At 42.0% G+C, this 23,614-nt stretch overlaps 1 protein-coding gene across 1 annotated transcript; it reads right to left on the bottom strand.

Moving 5' to 3' along the window:
• Positions 1 to 1,170: 1,170 nt before the first annotated feature.
• LOC116589206 (sodium channel protein type 10 subunit alpha-like) lies at positions 1,171 to 19,883 on the bottom strand. Its single transcript, XM_032341208.1, has 3 exons — positions 19,751 to 19,883; positions 3,012 to 3,290; positions 1,171 to 1,374 (listed from the first exon to the last, which is right to left on the bottom strand). The coding sequence occupies exons 2-3, from the start codon at positions 3,276 to 3,278 to the stop codon at positions 1,171 to 1,173; spliced, it is 471 nt and encodes a 156-aa protein (XP_032197099.1). The 5' UTR covers positions 3,279 to 3,290; positions 19,751 to 19,883.
• Between the last annotated feature and the right edge of the window lie 3,731 nt (positions 19,884 to 23,614).

The raw sequence follows: 23,614 nt of genomic DNA, 5'->3' as shown, positions 1-23,614 counted from the left end.
CATCTGTAAGATGGGGATGCAAATCTCTTCTTCAAAGGTTTCTGTACCTATGACAGTGATGACACTTAGGAGGTATTTAGCAAATGGTAGCCTATTATTACCACTAAATATCCTTCTATAGGATCAGAAAATTCAAGATTGAATTAAGAAAATATAACTCCCACTGCTTGGTCATAAAGATAAAACACGTAAAAGGAAAATGTAGTGCAACTACATGGAGCAGTGCAGTTTCATTTTTGAAATGACTCTTTGCCAGAGCTATCAGCTCACTGAATGCTGTCCAGCAATCCAGCAAGCTGCCCCAGAGTGGGGGGAGAGAGCTCCTTTTACTGGAGCCTCCCCAGAAGAGGCTGGCTACCATCTGTCAGGCAGCTGAGGCAAGGCTGTTCTTGCAAATCAACCTCCTGGAAGCCAGGGCTGAATTTGTCATTAGGAACTTCCAATTTGGACAGTCACCAGGGAAGATCCTTGGAAACGAAGCCAAAGTCTCTTTTTTGTCCTAGTTTGGCTTGCCTTGAAAAACAAAACAAAACAAAACAAAAACTGGAGTCAGATTCTGAAGGTACCTAAAACTGTTATTATAATACAGACATTTGACCGATTTTTCTCTAATCATTACTATATTCCCCAATGGCATGAACCTTGAACTATTAACATTTTTTTTGGACTACTGAACTTAGTAGCCTGCTAGTAGTTTGGGGGTAACTTGGGATATTGGCAGTGTCTGTGACCAGTGTGGTCCCACTGAGACAATCTAAGCTCTGCCCATTGTCGTCTGTCCTCTTTGTCCTCTGGCAGGTGCTGCTCTTTTGCCCAATGAACAGCCAGTCCTCATCATGGCTAGGGCACAGAGTAACAACCCATGCCTATTTCAAAAGCCAAAGAAGCTTCGGTGACCTCTCATTGGTTATCATATTGTGAGATGAGCCCGTCTCACATGGTAACAATGTGCCCTGTATATCAGCAAAGCTCATTCATAAGTAGGGCATTTTTTTAGGTGGTACATGCCCAGGTGTGTCCATACTAGTCTAAACCCACCTGTGGCTTGCACGAGCACCTCCTCTTTCTTGGGACAGCTTTCAGATGTTGGACATATTAAAGCCACAGACATTTTTCTCTCAATGCAATGTTTTCGTTGTTTCAGGATTCAATTAGAGGACACCCATATTGCTAACCTCGAAAGAAGGTGCTGAACACAGTGGCAAAGCCTGATTTTAAAGGAATCATGTGGAAGAAGCAACAGTGCAAAGGATATGAGTGGACAGACACTTTGATGGCTGTTCTTCTGATCAGGTTGAAAGGACTGAATAACCACAGGGCCCGAGTGGCACTAAACCGTGAGATGGTCCTCCCTTTGTTGAGCACCATAAACGTCTACAACAAAACAAAGCAGAAGGTGGACCTGAAGTGAGAAGTATGCATCCTCACACAATCATGGTTTGGAGTACAAATGGTATCATTTCAGGCTTATGAGCAAGACGAGGTCTGGGAACCATGCATCCATTAGTGGAGAGCCAAGTGGAGGGGCAGAGGTAGTGGGGATCAAGGACTGAGGGCCACATTCTCACCCTCCTAGCAAGACCTCAGGCCCTGTCAGTGACTGACTGTGCATCAAGATGAGCCCACTGAGAGTGCCCAGTGGGCAGGAGTCTGATCTGGGGCTGGTGGGATGCTTCAGCCCCAGGGCCAGGATTCTGGCAACTGGAGGATATGGTTCTGGCTGCATTAAATTCCTCTTCTGATTAGCGGATCAACCCTGGTGTGGGGATGCTCCCTCTGCTCTCTGCCTCCTAGGTCTCCCCTGTAAAGCCCTCGCTACTCCTTGCCTCTGAGCATCTAGGAAGGTGAGGGTTCTTGGCCTGTGAGAGGAGGGAGAAAGACATTTTAGTGTCTTTTTATTTTCTCTATAAACCATATTTGAGATGGCTGATTCCTGTCCTTCCCAACTCCCAAACATGCACACATCATTTTGGGGGCGGGAGGTTGCTGTGTGGAACATCTAAGACACAATACAAATAGGGAAATTGTCATGAAGCAGCTTTCATTTAAACTAGTGGTTCTCAAATGTTATGACTTCAGAAGACTTTTATACTCTATGGAATATTATGCCTCTGTCAGAAAGGATGAATATGCAACTTTTGTATCAACGTGGACTGGGACTGGAGGAGATTATGCTGAGTGATATAAGTCCAGCAGAGAGGGTCAATTATCAGATGGTTTCACTTACTTGTGGAGTATAAGGAATAACACGGAGGACATTGGATGAAGGAGAAGAGAAAGAAGATTGTTGGGGGAAATTGGAGGAGGAGACAAACCATGAGAGACCATGGACTCTGAGAAACAAACTGAGGGTTTTAGAGGGGTAGAGATGGGAGGATGGGTGAGCCTGGTGGTGGGTATTAAGGAGGGCACATATTGCATGGAGCACTGGGTGTGGTGCATAAACAATGAATCTTGGAGCACTGAAAAAATAAAGTTAAAAAAAAATTATTGAGGACCCCAAAGAGTTTTTGTTACTATTTATGCCTTTTTGCTTATACTGTGTGTGTGAGACAGAGAGAGTATAGAAGACCTCCTTCACCCACTAAAAGGGTTTAAGGAATGCTAGGGATTTTGAGATCAAACTTTGAGGACCACTCATTAAATCATTCTGATTTCTGATCCCCTTGTCTACTCTACCCCCACCCCAAGACTCAGGATCCCTGCCCCCTTTTGCAAAGACAGCCAACATCATGGGAGATCCTAGGACAGTGGTCATCCAAGTGAACAGCCAACTTCCTCTTAAAATTTCATAGCAGCTGTTGTTGCTTTTGAGGATTTGAGTTTAATTAGTCTCCACCATAAATATAAAAATATGAAGACAGTACCAAAGATGGAGTTGGATACATTTGTCATTAACTGAGTCTAGCTCACAGCCACATCACCCAGGTCAGGAGAACGCCCTAGGCTGAGTGGAACAGAGGCTTCCTCTGCCAGAGCTCAGAACAGCCTTCCCAGCCAATCACCCTTACCCGGTGTGTGCTGTAGAAAGGGTCCAGATCCTCCAGGGGCTCCCCAATCAGCTCTGCTGGGAGCTCACCATAGAACTTGGGCAGCTGGTTGCAAGCTTTCAAGTCTAGCTGGGGCCGAGGCTTCTCTTCTTGGTCCTTCTCCCTGTGCTTATCTTTGGCTTTCTTTGCTGCCTGTGTGGCAGCAATTCGCTTTTCAATCTCCACCAGTGACTCCGGAGTGAATCGACGGAAATTGGTAGTTTCCAGGGACCCAAAGGGGAATGCCATCTTCTCATTCTTCTTCAGGAAGAATTATACTCTTATGAGAGTGGACATCACAACAGAGAGGTAACAGCTTGCCCATTGGCCCTCTCCCTCCATTTCTTTCCTTAACTCACACTTCCTTGCTGGAACAGCAACCCCCTGCCCCAACTCAGTTCCTTCCTTAACTCACACTGAGCTCTCCCCAGAGCTTTCCCCAGAGTCTCACTGTCCCTGTGGCATTCTCTGGGAAGGGTGTTTATTCAATCCTCCTCCAGGCACCTCAGGGTTTAGCTATGTTCTCCATGAGCTTCTAAGACATAGCTCCTTCATCCGTTGCTCCTTCACCACCACCACCACCACCACCACCACCACCACCACCACCAGATTTAGCCACTCTGCCCTCTCTTCTCAATTCTATGACCACTGAGCAACAGGTTCTCACTTGCATTCATCAAATACTGGTTCATGTGGTCTGTGGCAAAAATGCTAGTAAAATTTTCCCCATTGAAAAGCATTTGTTAAAAAGAATGGAAGACATTAACATTTTTTGTTGTTCTTTTATTATGCAATGATATGCTTTTAAGAAGTGACAGCCATTCCTGGACATGAAAAGAGAGAGGAGGAGGCCCATTACCTTGAGCACATGGCTGCACCTGCCAGCCAAGAGTGTGCTGTGTGCCTAATGCTCTAAGCTTGGCAGCATATTTGTATTTTTTGTTCTTAATAAAGTACATTATTTAATTTTCCTATTTAGTTGTTTTTTTCTTCTAATGTAAAGTTTTTCTTTAAAAAACTCATATGAGTAAGATTTTGATTCTTTCTTCAAATGATTGATTCATGAGCCCATTTTTGCTGTGTATTTTAATCTAAGTGCACCCACATTTCCTGACAGTGTATTGATGACTTAAAACACACCACGATGATTTAAAAATTATTCATAAGTTTATAAAATCCTGATCTAATTCATGGTCTCTAATACTGCCAGACTCGGTCTTTGGGACTCTGGGTTCACCATGGTCCATAAAAAGCCTGGAAGGCACTCCAATGACTAGATTTCCCTTCTTCTTTTTTTTTTTTTAAATTAACATATAATGTATTATTAGCCCCAGAGGTACAGGTCTGTGAATCATCAGTCTTACACAATCCACAGCACTCATCATAGCACATACCCTCCCCAACGTCCATCACCCAGTCCCCCTATCCCTACCCCACACCCCCCAGCAACCTTCAGTATGTTTCGTTTCCTGAGATTAAGAGTCTCTTATGGTTTATGACTAGGTTTTCTATGAGCTACAATATTCTCAGAAAGTTTATCACCCCTAGCACTAGCCTAGAAGCAAATAGGATGGCTTGCTATCACAGAAAGATAGAGCATTATCTATGTGGCATTCTCCTGACTTACTCTAGGAAAGCTACATCTGAAGCCCTGCAACAGGCATCCATCCTCTTAGTTCTCTGCAGTCAACACTGGATCTGTGGATAATGTAGTTTTCCCACCTACTCTAGTGCAGAGATCTTCAAATGCCAGTGTACAATGTGGTGCTACACCAACTGCGTCATTTTCACTGGGGGTGTGAGTTAAGATACAGATAGCTGGACCTCTACCTACAAAGATTCTCAATCAATAGGTCTAAGGTGAGATCTAGGAAGCTGCATTTTACAGGCTCATAGCTGAACTGTTGAAGTGTTCTATCTTTGAGAGGCAGCGGAAGTTACTGCAACTGTGGATGTGAGATGGAATGAAGATTAGGGTTATAAAATCAAAGTAGGATCTGGCGGCCTGCTCCCACAGCTCTAGAATCTGGAGGAAAGTCTTCCTGGATTCTAAAGGGAAGTCAGAAGCCAGTGTTGGTTGGATTAGAGAAGAGACCTGGCATCACGTGGTCACTCGTGTTGAGTGACCATCCTAAGAAACCTACCCCTCAGAGGTTTTGGTGGGGCAGACTTTGGGACCTCCTCCCTTCTGCAATCAGAATGAGGGCAATCTGGCCAGAAACCTCAGGGAGCTTATACTCAGGGAATTGGAACAAAGAGTGAAATTTGGTTGTTTCTGAGGATTAAGTTTCTGTAGGTATTTGCTCTGTATCTGGGATTGCTGGGCTACAAAAGGACCTACTGGATCTCCTCTGGATGGACCATAAAGACAGGCGTCTTAACTTAGATTTCTGAGCTCTGGTAGTAGGCGGTTTCTAAGAAGGACCGAAGGTGATTGAATAGATAACAGGAGTTTCACATTTGTCATTTCACTTGTGATGGAAATAACTTGTTGGTCTTATTTATTTATTTATTTATTTATTTGACAGAGAAAGATCACAAGTAGACAGAGAGAGGCAGGCAGAGAGAGAGATAGGGGGAAGCAGGCTCCCCGCTGAGCAGAGAGCCCGATGCGGGACTTGATCCCAGGACCCTGAGATCATGACCTGAGCCGAAGGCAGTGGCTTAACCTACTGAGTCACCCAGGCGCCCCATAACTGGTTGGTCTTTAATCAAGATTTGTAATATAGGAAGGCCAGCTGACTCAGGATTGCTAAATGGAGGTGGATGTAAATAAGGGTGCAAAAGAAGGTTTCCTTGAAATGACAGTGGACAGGGCAGGTGTGATATTGTGATTTATAATAAGAAATGTATGTTTAGACTTTGTCCCCATTTCTGGCACAGAGCTCTTAAAACCCTTGGAATTTCCTAAGTGATGTGTTTTGTATGATATTGAGGTACATTTTGAAAGTCACCTAAGGATGGGGACTGATTGTCAGCAGAACCAACTATTAGAAGATTGAAAGTTTAGGTTCCCCATCTCACCTCTGACCTCCAGGGAGAGGAAAGAGGCTGGAAGTTGAATTCAATAACCAACAGTCAATGGTTTAATCAATCATGCCTATGTCATAAAGCCTTCATAAGAATACAAAAGGACAGAATTTGGAGAGCTTCTGTGTTGTTGAATACATAGAGATTGGGGAGAGAGATCACCTCAGAGAGGATATGAAAATTCTGCACTCCTTTCCCCATATTCTGCCCTATGCATCTCTTCCATCTCGCTGTCCCCGAGTTATATCTTTTTATAAAAGACCTGCAATCTAGTAAGTAAAATGTTTCTCTAAGTTCTGTGAGCCATCCTAGCAAATTAATCAAACCCAAGGAGGAGGTCACGGAAACCTCTAGTTTAGAGATTTCTAAATTGTTCAGAAGCACAGGGAAAAATCTGGCTTGCAATTGGCATCTGAAGTTTTGTATATGTGGGCAAGGGTCAGTCTTGTAAAACTGAGCCCTTAACCTGTGGGACCTGATGCTAATTGAACTATTGAACACCCAACTTGTGTCTGGAAAATTGCACCTTGGTGGAGTGGGAACCCTCCCCCCCCACACACCTATTAGAATTGATAATTAGAACATCTTAGCAGGACAAACGGTTTTTTCTTCCAGCCTCTGTTGTTATTCGTGGAACAAATGTTTCTATGGTCTTGCAGCAAGTCTGAGGAGCTCACAAAGATGGCTGAGCATCATGAGAAGACTTACTTAAATTATCAATCCACAGTGACAACAAGAGTGGGCACAATTATCTCTCTCCCTTTTTAGGGAGAGAAAGAGAGAGTGTGAGCAAATGCATGCTGGGGGGAGAGGCAGAAGGATGGGGGGAGAGAGAATCTTCAGCAAAATGGGGCTGCATCTCATGACCCCAAGATCTTGACCTGAGCTAAAATCGAGTCGGATGCTTAACTGAATGAGCCACCCAGTCACACCCACAATGATCTCTTTTAATCCCCACAGAAATCCTATAGAGTAGGTAGAAGGCATTTTCTTACATATAAGAGAATTAATAATCAGTGGTTACTATAGGTTATAAAGAGATTATTGAACTAAACAAGATCATCTCTGAGTTTTTTGACTCCATACCCAGTGCTCTCATTTCTGGGATGGGTCCCACTTGCTGAAGCAGTTCTGGAATCCTACTGACTGCGGTATCATCGAAGGGCTCTGGGACTTGAAAGGTACGGATTGATCTGAATGCATTCAGATTTGACGAAGTTTCAAGGGGTCTCAGAACAGCCTCTTTGTGTTATATTGTTCATTGATGCTGTTAAGAAATTGATAGGGAATTTTCCCCACTAATGTAGCTTTTTGCCTCTGTAAGGCAGTTATGATGTAAGCAAACAGATAATTATAATTTTTCCAGGACCTGATTAGTAGGTGAATATATCAGCCCCTATCCCATGTAGGATTGGATATTCTCATGCATCTTATGGTTGTTCTCATCCATTTACATACAACAAAAATGATCATTTTCTTGCATGTGAGTCCTAAATCTGGAACCTTTCTTCTGAGCTCTGGACCCACTAATCCAATGTCTTTGACATATAGCTCTTTGGATACTCCACAGACACCTCAAAGTCATTGTCCTCCATGATCTCTCTATCCTCTCTCCACCCCAACTTTTCTGCCTCCTTGTTCCCTATATCAGTAAATTACATAACCATTTTTTAAAATGGAGGCTTAGGGGGTCCTCTTTGTGTCTCTTTCTCCCACAAGTCTTCCTCCCTTATGTTTTCAACTCCTCGGATACAGCAATGAAAAAAACTATAGACTTTTGGGAGCTTAAATGTATCTCTGGGTCTCAGCCAACTTAGGCCAGCTTCCTAGAGAGAGACTTTCCAGAAAATATTGAAATTATGATGACATCATTGGAAGTCTGGAGTCACATTTGAAACATAAATCTAAATTTATATCTCTAGCCAAGACCTTTCACTTACATTCCAAATTGTTATATTTAGCTAACCATTGATTATCCTTCACAAAGATGCCTGATAGATGTATAAAGCCTAACTACTGACATCCTTACCCTAAATAAATATGTTTTTCCTTTTGTCATGACCATTTCAATAAATTGAGACTTCATCCTTCCAAGGGCTCAAACCCTGAGTCTTGAAACTTTAGAATTATCCATTACTTCATTTTCTCTCTCCCTAATCTCAGATTTAGATGACCAGAAAACTTGAATCAACTTGCATTGGAAGTTCAGCTGTCTACTTCTTATCACAGCTACTGCTACCTGCATAGCTCAAACCACTATCATCTACCTCCTTGGCTACTGCCCTGGTCCAACCACTGTGACCAATTTTCAATGCTACTTCTATAGCCCAAATCACTATCATCTGCCACCACCTACATAGTTCAAACCACTACCACCTACCTCCACTGCTACTCCCCTGGTCCAACCCTTATCCACTGCTACGCCTATGGCCCAAATCACTACCATCTCCTCTACTGCTCCTGTTATGGTCTAAACTACTGTCACTGAACTGCTGCTACCTCCATGGACCAAACCATTGTCACGTCCTGCTTGTGTCACTAATCCGTCTTTTCAAAATGTCTCACTGCTAGGATTGTTTCAAGTCTTTGCAGCTTACACTTCTAGAAGCAACAGGAATGATCCTTTGAAGTGTATTGCTGTAAACTTCATCTCTGAGCTCAACACATATCATTCTCTTCCTTACTCACTGAAACCCAGGCCCATAGACCACCTAGATGTTTATTGGACACAACAAGTACACTCTTGCCTCAAGGTGTTTGAACTTGTTATTCTTTCTGCATACTATTCTCTTCCCATTTATAACCACAGGGCTCATTTGAATATCACCTGTTAGGGAAGCCTCACCTGACCATTCAAAATGAAGGCCTTTGGCCAATCTCTACCCTTTTACCTCTCTTCACTTTTCCTCAAAGCACTTTTAACTAATTAACCTTTATTTATTTACTATCTTCCTAAACTAGTACTTTTGCTTTCATGAAAGTTTGGATTTTTCTGTTTGTTTAACTGTTGAATCCTTAACAGTCAGAGCAATGCTCAGCACATACTATATGATAACAAACATTTGTGGATTACAGAGTGAATAAACTCAAGGTATCCTGAATGGGTATCAGATACTTACAGAATATTGCTAAACTTTTATCTGCAAGCAGAATTGGGTTTGGGGAAAACAAACACAAGTACTTAAACTGTGAGACCAGAGTGGGTAGAAACTAACCATTTCCCATGTTGCAGGGAAAAAAGATGAAAGGTTGTCTGTTCAATAACAACTTAAGGTTTAAGATTTTAGGAAAGGTTTTAGGAAACCCACCCTGATTTGAATAAAGTTTGATCTCTAAGGTGAAAGGAGAAAAATTAAGATGGGAACCTGGAGGGCTGTGGGGGCAGAGAAGCACTGAACATTATAGAGATGCTATACCCCAAAAGGAAGAAAAACAGGGAAATCTTGGTGTCATAGAAATAGTAGGAAGGCAAGTTTTAAAAACTGTTGAGCTTTGTTCTAATAGTGGGAATGGTTTTTAGTCAGGGAGAGTGTGAATAAGTACCATGGAGTGGAGAGGATGTGACTAGATCGTTTGAGTTGTTGAAAGAGACAGATTGGAGTATGGGAATAACTGCAAAGTTGAATAAACTAATTACATTACCCAAAGAACAGTAACAGGAAAATGAACTGCTCCATGTTCTGTTGCCATGACTTGGCTGCCTGATGGAACATCAAGCATTTTGTCAGGATGTCACTAAGACTGAGAATATAGTTGGACCTTTCATACCACTAGATTGAGAGAAAGATGAATTGGTGGTGAGAAATAGTAACCACTCTACTGACACATTTGAGTGAAACTGTGTTGCATGTGTTGTCACACATGGTGCTCAGAGTGTAGTTAGGCTCTCTAGCTCATGGAATGAGCAAACAACTTAGCTTTGGCATTGGTGTTGTCGCTGGACTCTCTAAGCTAATGGGAGCATGGAATTAAATGTCCTGTTTTTGGGAAGATGTGGCCAGAGTAGCCAAGACTTAGAAATTTCCCTGAGATGTCAGAATTTTAGATCATCAGTGATGCTGACATTTGCCTATCTAAGCTACCCATTTCCCTGAAAATTTTAATCATTAGGCACCTAATTGGAGCAACAGGGCACTGGACAGGGGAGCAAGTTGGCCAGGGAAGAGATAGAATTTGAAGTAACTACGCCACTGGGAAAGTGTAAAAAGCTTTTTTCAGTGAAGAAAGTGAGACCACATTATCTGTGATCCTGTCCAGTAGTCAAAAATTGAGCCTCAGCTATCTGTGGCCCAGGAAAATATCACTAAGTCATCTTTGAAGTTGAATAGTCCTGAGTTGCCCCTGGTTCTAAAAGAATGGAGTTATGGAAATCCTTGCTGAATGTAATTTACCTCCAAATAATTCAGAGATAATAGCTAGCTAATCTGTTGTCCAGGGATGGAGTATTTTGGGCGGGGGTGGTGGCGTTGTGGGGGCGGGTGGGGAGGGAGGACATGTACTATCCATGGTCCTGAAAGAGCAAGCCTATCTACTGTGGTTTGAGCTGTCCATGGTTCTGAAGAAGAACTCTGGGGATGGGTAAGAGCTTAGTGGGAATGGTTTTCTGTGAGGTGTGGTGAATAACTGATATGTTTATAATGCTGAATCAGTGTGCCAGGCTGAAATGCTGAAAATGCTGAGAATAAGTGAGTTTTTGTGGGGGTTAAAATAGAAGAAAGGAATAATTAAAGGAAGAAAGAAAGCTGGGAGTTTCAGGAAGAAAGTGCCCAAAAGGCATTTAAGTAATAACATCTCTACTTAACAAAATTGATATCCAAATGAAGTTTGAGAGGAGGAAAATATTATTTTGTGAATGGTCTTTACCTCCCTACCATTTCCCCCACGCCACTGAAAATGAGATTGGAAGGAGGAAAAATACTTTCATCACTAAGGAAGAAAATAAGTTTCTTATCACATCATAAGTTCCTGGGAGTGTTGCGGACTTAGAAACTCAGGATGGTGGGTTGAGTCAGCTTTAGAGACTTCAAGCTATAATTATTCAAGAAACCCAGAGAGGTGGTGTGGTTTTGTCACAACAACACTGGACTTGGAAACAGAAAACTTTAGTTCTGAATTATCTCTCTCATTTCTATGATTTGTAAACTGGTGATGATAACATCTGCTCTGCTAATTTGACACTGTTGTTGGGAGAATCAAATAATGTATGTGAAAGCATTTTGTAAGCTAAGTGCTGTACAAATGCACAATATAGACTTTAATATTTCCCATTACACATGCCATTTAATGGCCAATAGCCACTTAGCCTCTTTCAATTCGACACCACTAGCTCTCAGCATATAAATGAAATAAACATGTTGGATCATTTACAATTAAGCGGTGTAAAGAACTCATAATGTTGCCACTTTATTTCTCTATCTCCCAACTTTAATGTGTGAATATTTTGAATATGGTTCTGCTACCCTAAATAAAAGTGTTTATTTAATGGGGTAATACAAATTACAGTAGACTCAAGAATTTGAAGGGGATTTATGATGTGGATATAATTTTTGATGTAAAACATATAAAATCTATTTCTTTCCACCATTCTTAATTCTCTTCTCTAACAGAATTCCTGTTCTATTCAAAAGGACCCTATCAGAATATATCACTAACAAACCTTCAGAATTCTTGCAGAAGGGTGTCTGGTGGGGCACCTGGGTGGCTCAGTGGGTTAGAGCCTCTGCCTTCAGCTCAGGCCATGATCTCAGGGTCCTGGGATCGAGTCCCATGTCAGGCTCTCTGCTCAGCGGGAAGCCTTCTTCCCCTTCTCTCTCTGCCTGCTTCTCTGCCTACTTGTGATCTCTCTCTGTCAAATAAATAAATAAAATCTTTTTTTTTTAAAAGAAGGGTGTCTGGCAAGTGAGTTTCTTTTAATTTTTAAAACTGTGTCTTAACTATGCCCAAGCATATTTAAATAATCCAATGATATTGTAAGGATAAAGTGCAAGCTTGATTTAACAAGAATATGGAAATCACCACATAGACAATTTTTTGCCATTGCAAAATCCTGGTGGACAGTAGAATTTGGACAGTGAATTTTATAATTGCTTAATATTTTTAGGGATCCTGGAAATTCCTAGCATTAGAATTAGCTAGATGACATAATATCACAAAGGACATTCATGACAGATGCATTCTTTACTACATGTCATTACACCTCAACACACTCTAGTATGTCTCTTCCAGTCCCTTTCATAAAAGTTTTTACTAAGTTGTAAATGACCTCTGGGGTGCCAAATCCATACAAACTTTTAGATTTCTACTTACTTGACTTCTTAGCAGGATTTGACACAGTTGACCCTTCCATTTTTCTTGAAATCCTCTCTCTTTGTCACATCTAAGACATTATCAAAGGCTTCTTTTCTATATGCATGCTAAATACTGAGCTTCTTTGGGTTCTGTCCTAACTCTCTTCTACATCCCCTCTCATGGAAATCTAATCCTTTCCCATGGGTTTAACTTCCACTCAAACCTCTCTTCTGCGCCAGACCTGACTACTTGCCTGTTGTTGTTGTTTTTTTAATTTCCTTCATCTAAACTAGCTTCTTTCCAGTTCCGTCTTTTGTTAAATGGCACCATCAAGCACCTTTATGGCTACTGCCATCATAAACCCATAGACTCTCCCTCTCCCTCACTGTTCACATGTGCCTCAAACACCAAGCCTCAGCCATCTCTTATCTGGCTTCTGTGCTTGTTCATTAACAAGTCTCTCTGTACATTCTGTTTTCTCTATACACATACCAACCAACACAATCTTTTAAAAATGTAAATCTCATATCATTCCTCTGATTATATTTTTCAATGGCTTCCCAAGCCCTTCAGACAATGTCTAAATTCATTCCTGTGGCACATAAGTCTTGGCAGGATCTGGTCCATGCCCATCTCCTCCATCTATATCTCCCTTTCCCTGGCTTTTTCCCCAGTAGTTACCCTGGTTCTCTTTCAGTTTCTCAAATTTACCATATTCCTTTCTGCTTTGGTAGCTTCACACATGCATTTTTTCCTCTCATTAATGCCTTTTCTATCCTTTTCCCCTGATTGTCTTCTATTTTTCCTTCAGTTTATTTTAAATATCACTTTCTCAGAGCAGTCTTTCCTGACCCTCTGGCCTAGACTAGTTTGCTTTTTATTCATTTGCACAGAAGCCTTTACTTTCCTTTATGACACACGTAAGTGTTTGATAAATATTTGTTGAGTAAAGGAATAGGTGAATGAATGGTGGTGGCTCTCAGAGACAAACTATTTTAGAGGAGCATCATGAATATGATCTATGATTGTTCAGTCTAATGTTTCTGTTGTCCATGTACCTGATTTGACCTTAGAGGAAAGAGATTTTTCTCATTGTCCTCTAGTGACTCAGCTTCTCTGGTGTAGGAAAAAAAATCCTGGAGCTGTCCATGGGTGCAAGAAAACTGAAATGGGGGAGAAGATGACTGAAGGAGAATTCAGTGAATGTACTGAGAGGGAGTCCTTGTGATGCAATGGAAGGAACTATGACTGGAGAATGAGGAGACCTGGGTTCACTTTTGGTCCTTCTATTGATTTGCTTTCTCATGTTGAATATGTTTTGTTTGTTTGTATTTGAGAAGCAGTTACATACAGGAAGACGAGGAAGTGCTCGGACGCTTCCTTTGTGAGATCTGGTACCTTATGAACATGGAAGTAATGCTATGGCTTTGATTTGTTCTGATTCTGATCTTGTGAGGAAACTAAGATTTTGTTTGATGAAGGACTAGGTAGTTTTCAAGAAGACAGATTAACTTTCTAGCAGCAGGACTGGGTTTGATCATGACCTGGCACAAGTATTTCTCCCTCACAGGATTGGTCCCTTCAGTTGCCTTCTCGTTGCAACTCCTAGAGGGATAAGAGAATTGTCCTTCATCTTTATTTTGATTCTTGACTGCCTAGGGAAGGAGAAGCAACAGAACTGTGTTCTCTTAGCTACATTCAAATATATGCCTATAAGTTTCAGAGGCTTCTCTTTTCAAACTGCCACATCCTGGAAGTGTCCAGTTGAGCTGCCAGAGGTTGCGGGGTGAGTCAGGAACGCTTAGCTCTCCCTCATTTTGTCAAATAGTCAGAAATTCTTTCATTCTCAGTAATTGTTGAGGGATTACTGTGAATTTAGCACTACTAGATGTTGTGGAAGATGGTGTGGTGTAGAAAGAAGAGCATTGGGCAGAAGTCACAAGACTGGAGTCGTAGCCATCAGCCTGTAATAAACCATATTTTGTCTTTGGGTATTTTCCATCTCTGGACTTCCGTTTGTTCATCTGTACAAGGAGGGGATTTGTCTAGCAATATATTGAGATCCTTTCATTTTGACAAGAAACCAAATTTCTTATTTTGGAGGCCTTTGAGTCTTCTCAGGGAGAAAAGAAACCTTGAGAGAGGTGCCTTTATGAGAGAGGCAGTCGTTTAAATGTCCAACTCTTGATTTCAGCTCAGATCATCATCTCAGGGTCATGAGATGAGATGAGATTGAGCCCCGTGTTGGGCTCTGTGCTGGGCATGAAGCCTGCTTGAGATTCTCTCTCCGGCTCTCATTGCCCCTCCACCATGCCCATGCATGTCTGTGCATGCTCTCTCTTTCTCCAAAAAGAAGAAAAGGAAATAATTAGAAAAATAAATAAGGGCTCCAATGGGTGGTTCTGGCCATGGGGTTTTAAAAAGATAGACAAATGCCTCAAAGTTTTAAAGAAGGGAGGGACCAAAATAGGCAAGAGAAGCTCAGTGAAGGCTTCCTGGAGGAAGTTATTTGTAGAGCATCTTTATGTTTATGATATATCTGTATCTTCATCTTTATGAGCTCATATGTTTCACAATATGAATCTCTATGTTCTAGCTTGAGAGGCCTTAAGTATACTCTGGGTCTGGAATCCTGAAGAATATGCAAATGCATACTCACTGGGTATGCTTAATGCTCCCTCTGGGGCACTTTCTGGCCTTGGCTAAACACCTTTTAAAAGCAGAAGCACCTATATGAGACTTCTTTTCATGAGGAAATTCTATGGCTGTTAATCTTCTTAAACATTAATTATTTTAGAGCCAAATATGTTTCTCATGAACAATAACCCTCCTTTTTCTTTGCTAAGTTTCTAAAGAAAAAATTTGCAAATTCTGACAGGTAGAAATGGGTTTTGGACAAGGTTCTAAGGCAAGAGCCCTGTGAATATTATGTAAATGCCAACCAATATAATGCAGCCCATCAGTTTATTCCAGGGAAGCAAAGGGTACTCAGAAAATCCGTTGCTTCTGCCCAGCTCCTGACATTGAAGGAATTCATCTTTTGTCCACACATCACATTGTGATTTGGTCCTCAATTGCTACTTCCAAATAGCAAATTCTGACAAAAATAGTGTAGCTCGTTTTAGGCCACCACGTAATTGTCACTTCCTCAGAGAGGCCTTCCTTGATCTTGCCTTTCTAAATTAGGAGCCTTTAAGATGATCTCCCAAAGAATCCTGGCCTTTCCTGACCCTTGTCACAGTTTATAATTATATTTATTTGTGTGTTTATTTAATATGTGTGTGCGCCACTAGACTGTCAGTTCTGTGAGGGCAGAAACAACTTTCTTCTGCCCATAAATCTGTGTCCCCAGTGTTTGGCACCATGTACAGCATGAAATGTTGTCTTTAGGTAAAATTGGGGTCTCAGTGAAATGTTTCATGATCATGTAACCTATGCTTGTGTTTCAGACCTTTCAAAATGCGTTGTATGATTGCATCTAATATTTGTGTCCTCTACATTTTTTTTACACATTTTTACACTTATCATATCTCTAACCCAATATAACAAGCTACTTTCCACTGGCTAAGAAATCAAAATGTATAGTGGCAACAGAGTGTAATGGCTAAGTTCTTGGATTCTGGATCTGGGCTTAAATCACCACTGTGCACGTTACTATTTGTGGGACATTGGGAAGTTTATGTAACTTCTATGTTCTCGATCTTCTCATCCATAAAATGGGCATAATAATAGTACTATGAGGTGGTCATCAGAAAGAAATGAGTGCTTTGAACAATGCATACAACTTTAGAAACGTTATATTAATTTTGCTGCTAATGTTATTTTCCCCCAAGGGAATGTGATAATTTTAAGAAGCTGACACAGAGGTGTCACACAATCAGGCTTATTTCACATCATATAGTCTTCCTAGACTACAACTATCTCCACCAATAAAGAATCTATGACCCAGGTGGATAATGGATCTTATTCAAGGACTTCAGCTAGAAAAAGGCGGAGTTGGGACAACAACCCAGATTTCCTAGTGCTTTCCGTATTCCGGTATCAATGCTATCAGTTGCCTCAGGATTCCCTTTTTCCTGCCTCATCCTGATTTCCCACAAAGCTGGGATCAGAATCCACTGGAGCAGGAAAGACAGTGCGGTGTCTGGATGAGCACTGAGCCAGTGGGCCAAGCAGGACATGGTGAGTCCCTCCTCTCCCCTCACTCGGTTACAGCTGGGCACTGAGCCAAGAATAAGCTAACATTTTCTGAGCGCCCTGATCTGTGCATGCCTGCCTGCCAACAAGCTCTGAGGCACTCTGAATGCAGCCTCTGAATGACGCTGCCCCACACTTGACCTGTGATCACCCACTGAGCCAGCCAGTCCTTAAAAAAAAATTTAATCACAACTTCATTTGTTCAAAAATTGAACAAAAAAATTGATAGTCTTATTAATAAACATGTTTTCTTGTTTACTTTGTATATGTGGGGCTCAGTGTTGGGTATTTCACATACATCGTGTCATTTAATCCTCACAGGATCATAGGTGGTCTACCCTGTTATTAACCCATTTCCACAGACTAAGCACTAAAGCCTTGAGGCTGGCTTAGCCAAGGTCATAGCCTAAGTCATTATTCTTACCTCTTCTGTCCAGAAGGTAAGGAATAAAAATATGAACAAAGATTACTCTTGGGGAGTAGAATTATTGCTGATTTTTTTAAAATAAAGGGAGAATATATGTCTAAAAAATAAATGAGGTGCACTAATCTTAAATTTAGAGTTTGATGCCTTTCCAGTGGCTGCTCTGGCCCTGCCTGAGATGATTACTATCGTGACTGCTGCAGTCAGAGTCAGCACTTTCTAGGTGTCTCTGAGCCTTTGCCCATGTCACCACACCCAGGGCACAGCAACCTCCCCTCTCTTCTCCATCTCTTTAAAGCCCATGCTCAAGTCTTCCATGAAGGATTCTCTGATTTGTCCTATTGGTCATCTCTGAAATGACCTCAAAGTAATCATAATAATTAATAATAATCCTAATGTCACAATTCACTCCACCCTCCCTACAGAATTCGAACAAGGCATCTCCAACAGCTAGGAGCAAGGTAAAAGACCATGGGCTCTAAAGAGCAAGATGGACCAGAGTGACATCTTGACTCAGGACAGAGTTCTGGGTCTCCCAGAACTGTTGCCAGTGAGGAAGGGAGAGACCACATTTTCTTGAAAGGGGAGGTGAAAGAAGGTTTTTCTGTCGTATCTGAAACTCCTTCCCATATGATCCAGGGCAAAAAACCATGATTTTTACTTAGGAAGCACTCAGTGAACTGCTAATATGTACAAAGTTTTGATGGAGGTATAAAAATCAAGGAGGCTGAGACTCTGTCACTCATAAATTCAGTTTGGTGGGAGCAGACAGTAACAGAAGTGCCACTGTAATTGGAGACATGCTCATACACACAAACATAGATGAAAAGGTGATGCCAGGGCAAAGAAGGGAGATGGGGCATGAGGTCTTGTGGAAGAATGAGGTCTCTCCAGGACTTTGAAGGAGAGGTAAGGTCTGCGCAGGAAATGACTACGCAGAAATGGTGAGCCCAGTGGATCAAGGATGTATGAAAAAGGATACAGCAGCCCCAGAGGGTGACGGGAAAGTGTGTCTTTCGTGGGTTCAAGAGGCATGGACTCTAAGCTCATGTATTTGTTTGTATATGGGTCCCTGGGCTCAGGGACTCTGGGAGGGAAGGAGAGAGAATGGGAAGCATGGGGCTGCTGCTCTTGAAGGAGCTATGGTCCCAGGAATCTTTTGGACCTGATAGGCTTTTGATATAAGGGAATGCATGGCCGGACACCTGCCTAGAGTCAGTGGTCACTGGTTTTCCTCCTCCTAGAACAGCATTACCTTAGCAATATTTAATTATGAAAGACTCTTTCTCCACCATTTATGATTACAGAATATCCTCAGGGTCTTTTTCCATTTCCTTCTGAGGAAGATTTTCTCAAAACCATTTTTTTGCATGTATGTACTTTCATGTGACGATGCTTACTTTCAGTGCCCATTCATTATTATTATTATTATTATTATTATCAACATTAGCTGACTGCTAAGTGAGTGAACAGGAAACTAGGAAATTGCTTTTTAAGACCACTCTAAAATCTTCCTAACATTTCAAACCAAGTTTATGCCATTTCAAAACAAATTTTTCCATCAGACTAAAAGCAATTCATTTCTCTGCGTCATTTCCACCTTCTTTCCACACCATGTGGCTAGAAAGCCCAACTTTTGGCATCTACTGCACAAAAATACATAAGTGCAGTTGACTCTTCCTGCTTCATTTTGCAAGTCCAGGGAAGGTGACTAAATCTACATTTGAAAAAATCATAGCAGACTTTTCTTTTTCTGGCACTGATCCAGTCAGGTAATCTCAAAAAGCAAAATCATGATCAGGAATCACTTTCTACCAAGTGCACTTGAGCTGTGGGGGAAAAGCCAGAACCACAGAAATCTCATCTCTCATCCAATCATTCTTTTGGATTTCAGAGTTAGGCTAAAAACAAAGGATAGATGACTTTGGCCCTACCTGTTGTCACCTTTCTGGACATGTATAAATGCTCCCTGCAGGACGAAAATAGCCTTGGTCACCTGGATTTCTCTTGTTTCATCACAATATCTTTAAACAGGTGTCCGTCATGCTTGTTGCGCATTGGAGTTTTGAGGAAACCATTGAAAAAACATAAGTGCTTGGCTGTCAGCTCTGGACATTTAGATTTAGGTCGAGACCTAGAGTAGGGTCCAAGAGTCTGTGTCTCTAAAAGCTTCTCCAATATATTCTAATGTGTAATCCAGAGTGGGAACCACTGCGCTCAATCCTATCCACACTTTTCTAACGAGAGTACTTTTGCCTTGAGTTTGAAGCAAAACTTATCTGTGAAGGATTGTATCACCTCCTATCTGCAGACTATGCAGACTACCACAGACTATACCTGTGCGTTCTATGTCCATTTTTACTTAGATGTAACATTTTGGTCAATACTTTTAGGATATTTGGCCTCTGTTACCACAGCTTTGGTAAACTATCTGAAATAGCATCTGCTAATAAAACATTTCTTTGTATCAATATGACTCTTTGAAGAACATAAACCTGACATTAATTTGGCATGTAGAGATTGCTAGTTTTTGGATTTGACTATAATTTTCCTCCTTATCTTTCAGAGGATGGGAAATAATGGGAGTGTTCTATAAAAATAGATTAACCATACTAGTTTTCTAAGAACTGTGGGTGTTTGGGGAAGGTCATATATTCAAAACAGCCCACAACCGTGCTTTGTTTTGGCTCACACGTAAAACCTCCAATCCTTCCCATATAACCCCAAGCATATATCTTTACACCATTAGCCATAGATTGGCCCCCAAGTCCCACAGCCAAACCTTTGCTGGCTCAGTCTCGCTTGTCTTCTAGGTAAGGGATCCTCTCTTCTATCCCAGCTCTCCTCCACTGGAATCCATGAGCTCCTGGAACACACATTCAGGGAGAGCAAGAAGAAACTCCGTCTGTCCCCTCGTCTGCCGGAGAGGCTAGTGAGTAGCTCTGGTAGGGGAGGTCCTTCGGAGACCACCCCCCCCAACACCCCAGCTCTGTGAAGACTTACACTTGTTTGTGCCTTCAGTGAATGCGCTCCGGCCTGTCTGATAGGAACCTCCCTGGTGTTCAGGGAACTGCGAAGACTCATGCTTCCTTGGGTGCCATTCCCATTTCCCGTCACGAGTCCCACCCTGGCTGCTGGTGCTCCAGAAAAGTGCACTCCTTGGACGGAAGCAGAGCGGGGGTGGGGGAGGGGGTGTGGGGAGAAGCTTATGTGTGATTAGATGGTAAAGTAACAAATGTGATTTTAAATGGTCTCGTGGGAAATGCTGAAACCGGAGGAAGCAAAGAGGCTGCACTTAGATAAGGATGCCTCCAGCATGCACAATAGACTACCAGCCCAGAAGGCTGCCTAAGAGAGCTGGATGGTCTGTTTCCCACCACTGACCCGAGAGAGTGCAGAGCTGCACCCATTCATACAGTGCCTGCTTGTCTCTGGGTCCTTGTTCCAAGCACTCATGTCTATTAAAACTGTTTTTTCCCTTCCCCAATAGAAACCTGAAAAAAAATACATTTTTTTTGCATTTTGGAAAAATTTAATTTAAAAAAGCTTGAGTAATTTTCATATTCTTCATGCATACTCAGTAATAGACCAGGTCGTATGAAACAATAGTTTGAAATGAAATTATAGAAAAGGTCTCAAACCCCAGATCTGATAGAAGACAAGAGCAGAGGAAAATGACCTGTACACATGGCCATGGGACCAGGAGGGAGGCGAGGTATGCAAAGGGTAACAGCCCCTCCTGACCCTCTGTGTCTGCGTGAGACGATGTGGGCTGGTACAGGAAGTATCCCTCAATGCCAGTTCAGATCACAGAATGCTAACTGGCTGGGTGTTTATTGTATTACAACTCTATTTATTCAAAGTCTCCCAAATCAAACCAAAAGCAGCTTCTTCAGTTCAGGATTCAGATTATATGAAATGTTGACCTCTCTCTGCAGGGACCACAACTTTCAAAGGGTCAGGCCAAGAAGAGCCAGCACGCCTGCTCCAAGGCAGAGCCCGGTAGAAAGTGTGGAGGCTGGAGGGTTTGGGCGCTGGGACAGCACCGTGGGAGGAAGAGGAAGAACGATCCTGCTCGCTGCAATGACCTCGGGACGCCTCTTCATGCGGTCCACCCAAGCAATGGACTCTGCAGTGCTCCCAAAGAGGGTGCTTCTGAAATATAGTTATCCTTGAACAATGCAAAGGGTTAAAGGTGCTTGACACCCCTCTTGAAGTCGGAAAGCTAGGTACAAATTTTGACTCCCCAAAAACTTAACTATTAGTAGCCTGACTTGAAGCCCTCCCAATGGCATAAACAGATCATTAACACGTATTTCATAGTTATATGTGTCCTATACTATATTCTTACAATAAAGTAATCTAGAGAAAAGCAAATTTTATTAAGAAAATCATAAGGAAAAGAAAAATACATTTATAGTACTGTACTGTATTTCTTTTTTTTTTTTTTAATTCCTTGTATAAGTGGACACACGCAGTTCAAACCTGTGTTGATCAAGTGTCAGCTGTATTTATGGAAGGAATGAAATGCTATCTGGGATTTTCTGCGAAATAATCTAAAGGGAGTGGGTACAGTGGGGTGAAAAGGAAACAAGATTGGCCATGCGTAGTTAATTGGGAAATGGAGTAGGTAAGGATTTACCACACTATTCTCACTAGTTTGGTATGTGTTTGAATTTCTAAAAAAAAAAAAAAAATTTTTTAAAGATTTTATTTATTTATTTGACAGACAGAGATCACAAGTAGGCAGAGTGGCAGGCAGAGAGAGAGGGGGAAGCAGGGTCCCCCCACAGCAGAGAGCCCGATGCAGGGCTCAATCCCAGAACCCTGAGACCATTACCTGAGCCGAAGGCAGAGGCTTTAACCCACTGAGCCACCCAGGTGCCCCTACAAAAAAAAAAAAAAAAGTTTTTAAAGCCAATGCTCATGCAAAAGCATTAACTTTAAGCTCCTTTGTGAAAAGTGGATTATGACACTATAGTGATCCTAAAGTTTATGAACAAAGACTCTAGCTATCTGCAAAGAATATTGTCTGGAAAGAAAGACACCAAAAGTTTATTTATTTGGATATATGTATACACACACACACACACACACACATACATAGTGGAATTAGGAGTGATTTAAGTTTTTCCTTTTTTAAACCTCTCTTTGTATAATCTTTCCACAATAAATATGGTAATTAAAGACACTATTTAAAGAACATGGTTAGGGTTCCAGCTCCCAGGGTCTCTGTTCTGCAAAGTCCTGGTCTGGCAGGTAGGAGGGAGGGGCTGCTGGGAACGCTGGCTGGAAGAAGGAGGTCCTTGCACTTAGGGGCTGTTCCCTGAGCACCCCAGGGTGTTTGTTAAACCCTTTCATCACTATGGGAGAGCATCTTCAGCGCTCTCAAGGGTGGCATCTTTAAGGGGAACAGCCTTGGGGTTGATGTCAGGGATGTTTTGTGTCCTTAGACAAGTCACCTGATTTCTCTGGGCCTCATTTTCTCCACTACTTCTTCCCACCCTCCAGTACACTCTCCACACAGTAGCTAGAGTGTTCTCTGTAATAGACCTCTGATCAGAAATCACCTCCGCAGGAAACCTCTGAAGGCAGGGGTTGTGAACGCTCTGCATTCTCTTGGCTTAGTGGCAACCACTAAGTGGCCCACCCACCACATCTCCGTGCCCCAGTGATGCTGGGTTGCCTTCAGATGCTTGAACACAACGCTGCCTTTGAACTCAGGAGTCCCTGTGGATGTTGTTCTCTCTTGTTTCCTTGCATTTAATTTCCTCCCTTTTCCTTCACTTACCAATATCTGGTCATCCTTCAGTCCTCAGAGTAGACATCTGTCTCTGGAGGATACCTTGCCTGATCCTCCAAAGTCGGTACTCTTAAGTAGATACTCATCTTATACCTTCCCATGAATTCATTCTTTCAGTCATTCAACACGTTTTTATTGAAAGCCACCTATGTGTGCCAAGAGCCCACAGTCCAGTGTGGGAGAGAGATATTGAACAAATAGTTCTGATAATGACCATGACAAGGCATCCTGTGATGACATAGCCATAATTATGCAAATTCAGGCAGCAATGGGGGTTGACTCTCATTCTTAGCAGCTGGCTCGTGAGCCTCATGATAACGCATCACACATCTGACCCGAACAAACTTTTGGGGCCTCACTTAAGTCATTATGGCAGGATTCTACTGTGCAACTAGTTGTAATAGGAAAAAGCCAAGGGAATGAGCTGCTTAAACGACTGAGGATATAAAACACTCCTTCAAGCCATTTGTTTAATGTCTATCTTCCCTACTATTTACTTACTGAACCAGGGCTTAGGAGAACCTACTCCATGTCTATGCTGAGTGCTGAGGATACGAAAAGGAAAGGATGAAGTTCCCCTCTCATGCAGCTTACATTCTAGAAAGGGAAGTAGAAAATAAGCAATTAAAAAATTAACGAATGCAGAGTCAAAACACTATGGTGTTTGTGTCAGACAACTACCACAGTTATTTCAGTCATTAACAGGAGGCTCAAAAAATTTAAAAATTGTATTCAGAAAAAATTAATGAACACATGCATGATGTGGTTTAGAAGAAATACATACATGGCCTTCCCCTGTTTCTGGCACAGAGCTCCTGAAAGGCTTGGAGTTTCCAGTGATGA

Source organism: Mustela erminea, chromosome 1, assembly GCF_009829155.1.
Source record: "Mustela erminea isolate mMusErm1 chromosome 1, mMusErm1.Pri, whole genome shotgun sequence".
Taxonomy (NCBI): domain Eukaryota; kingdom Metazoa; phylum Chordata; class Mammalia; order Carnivora; family Mustelidae; genus Mustela; species Mustela erminea.
Note: the sequence above shows the minus strand (reverse complement) of the source record. Positions and strands in the feature narration are given on the sequence as shown.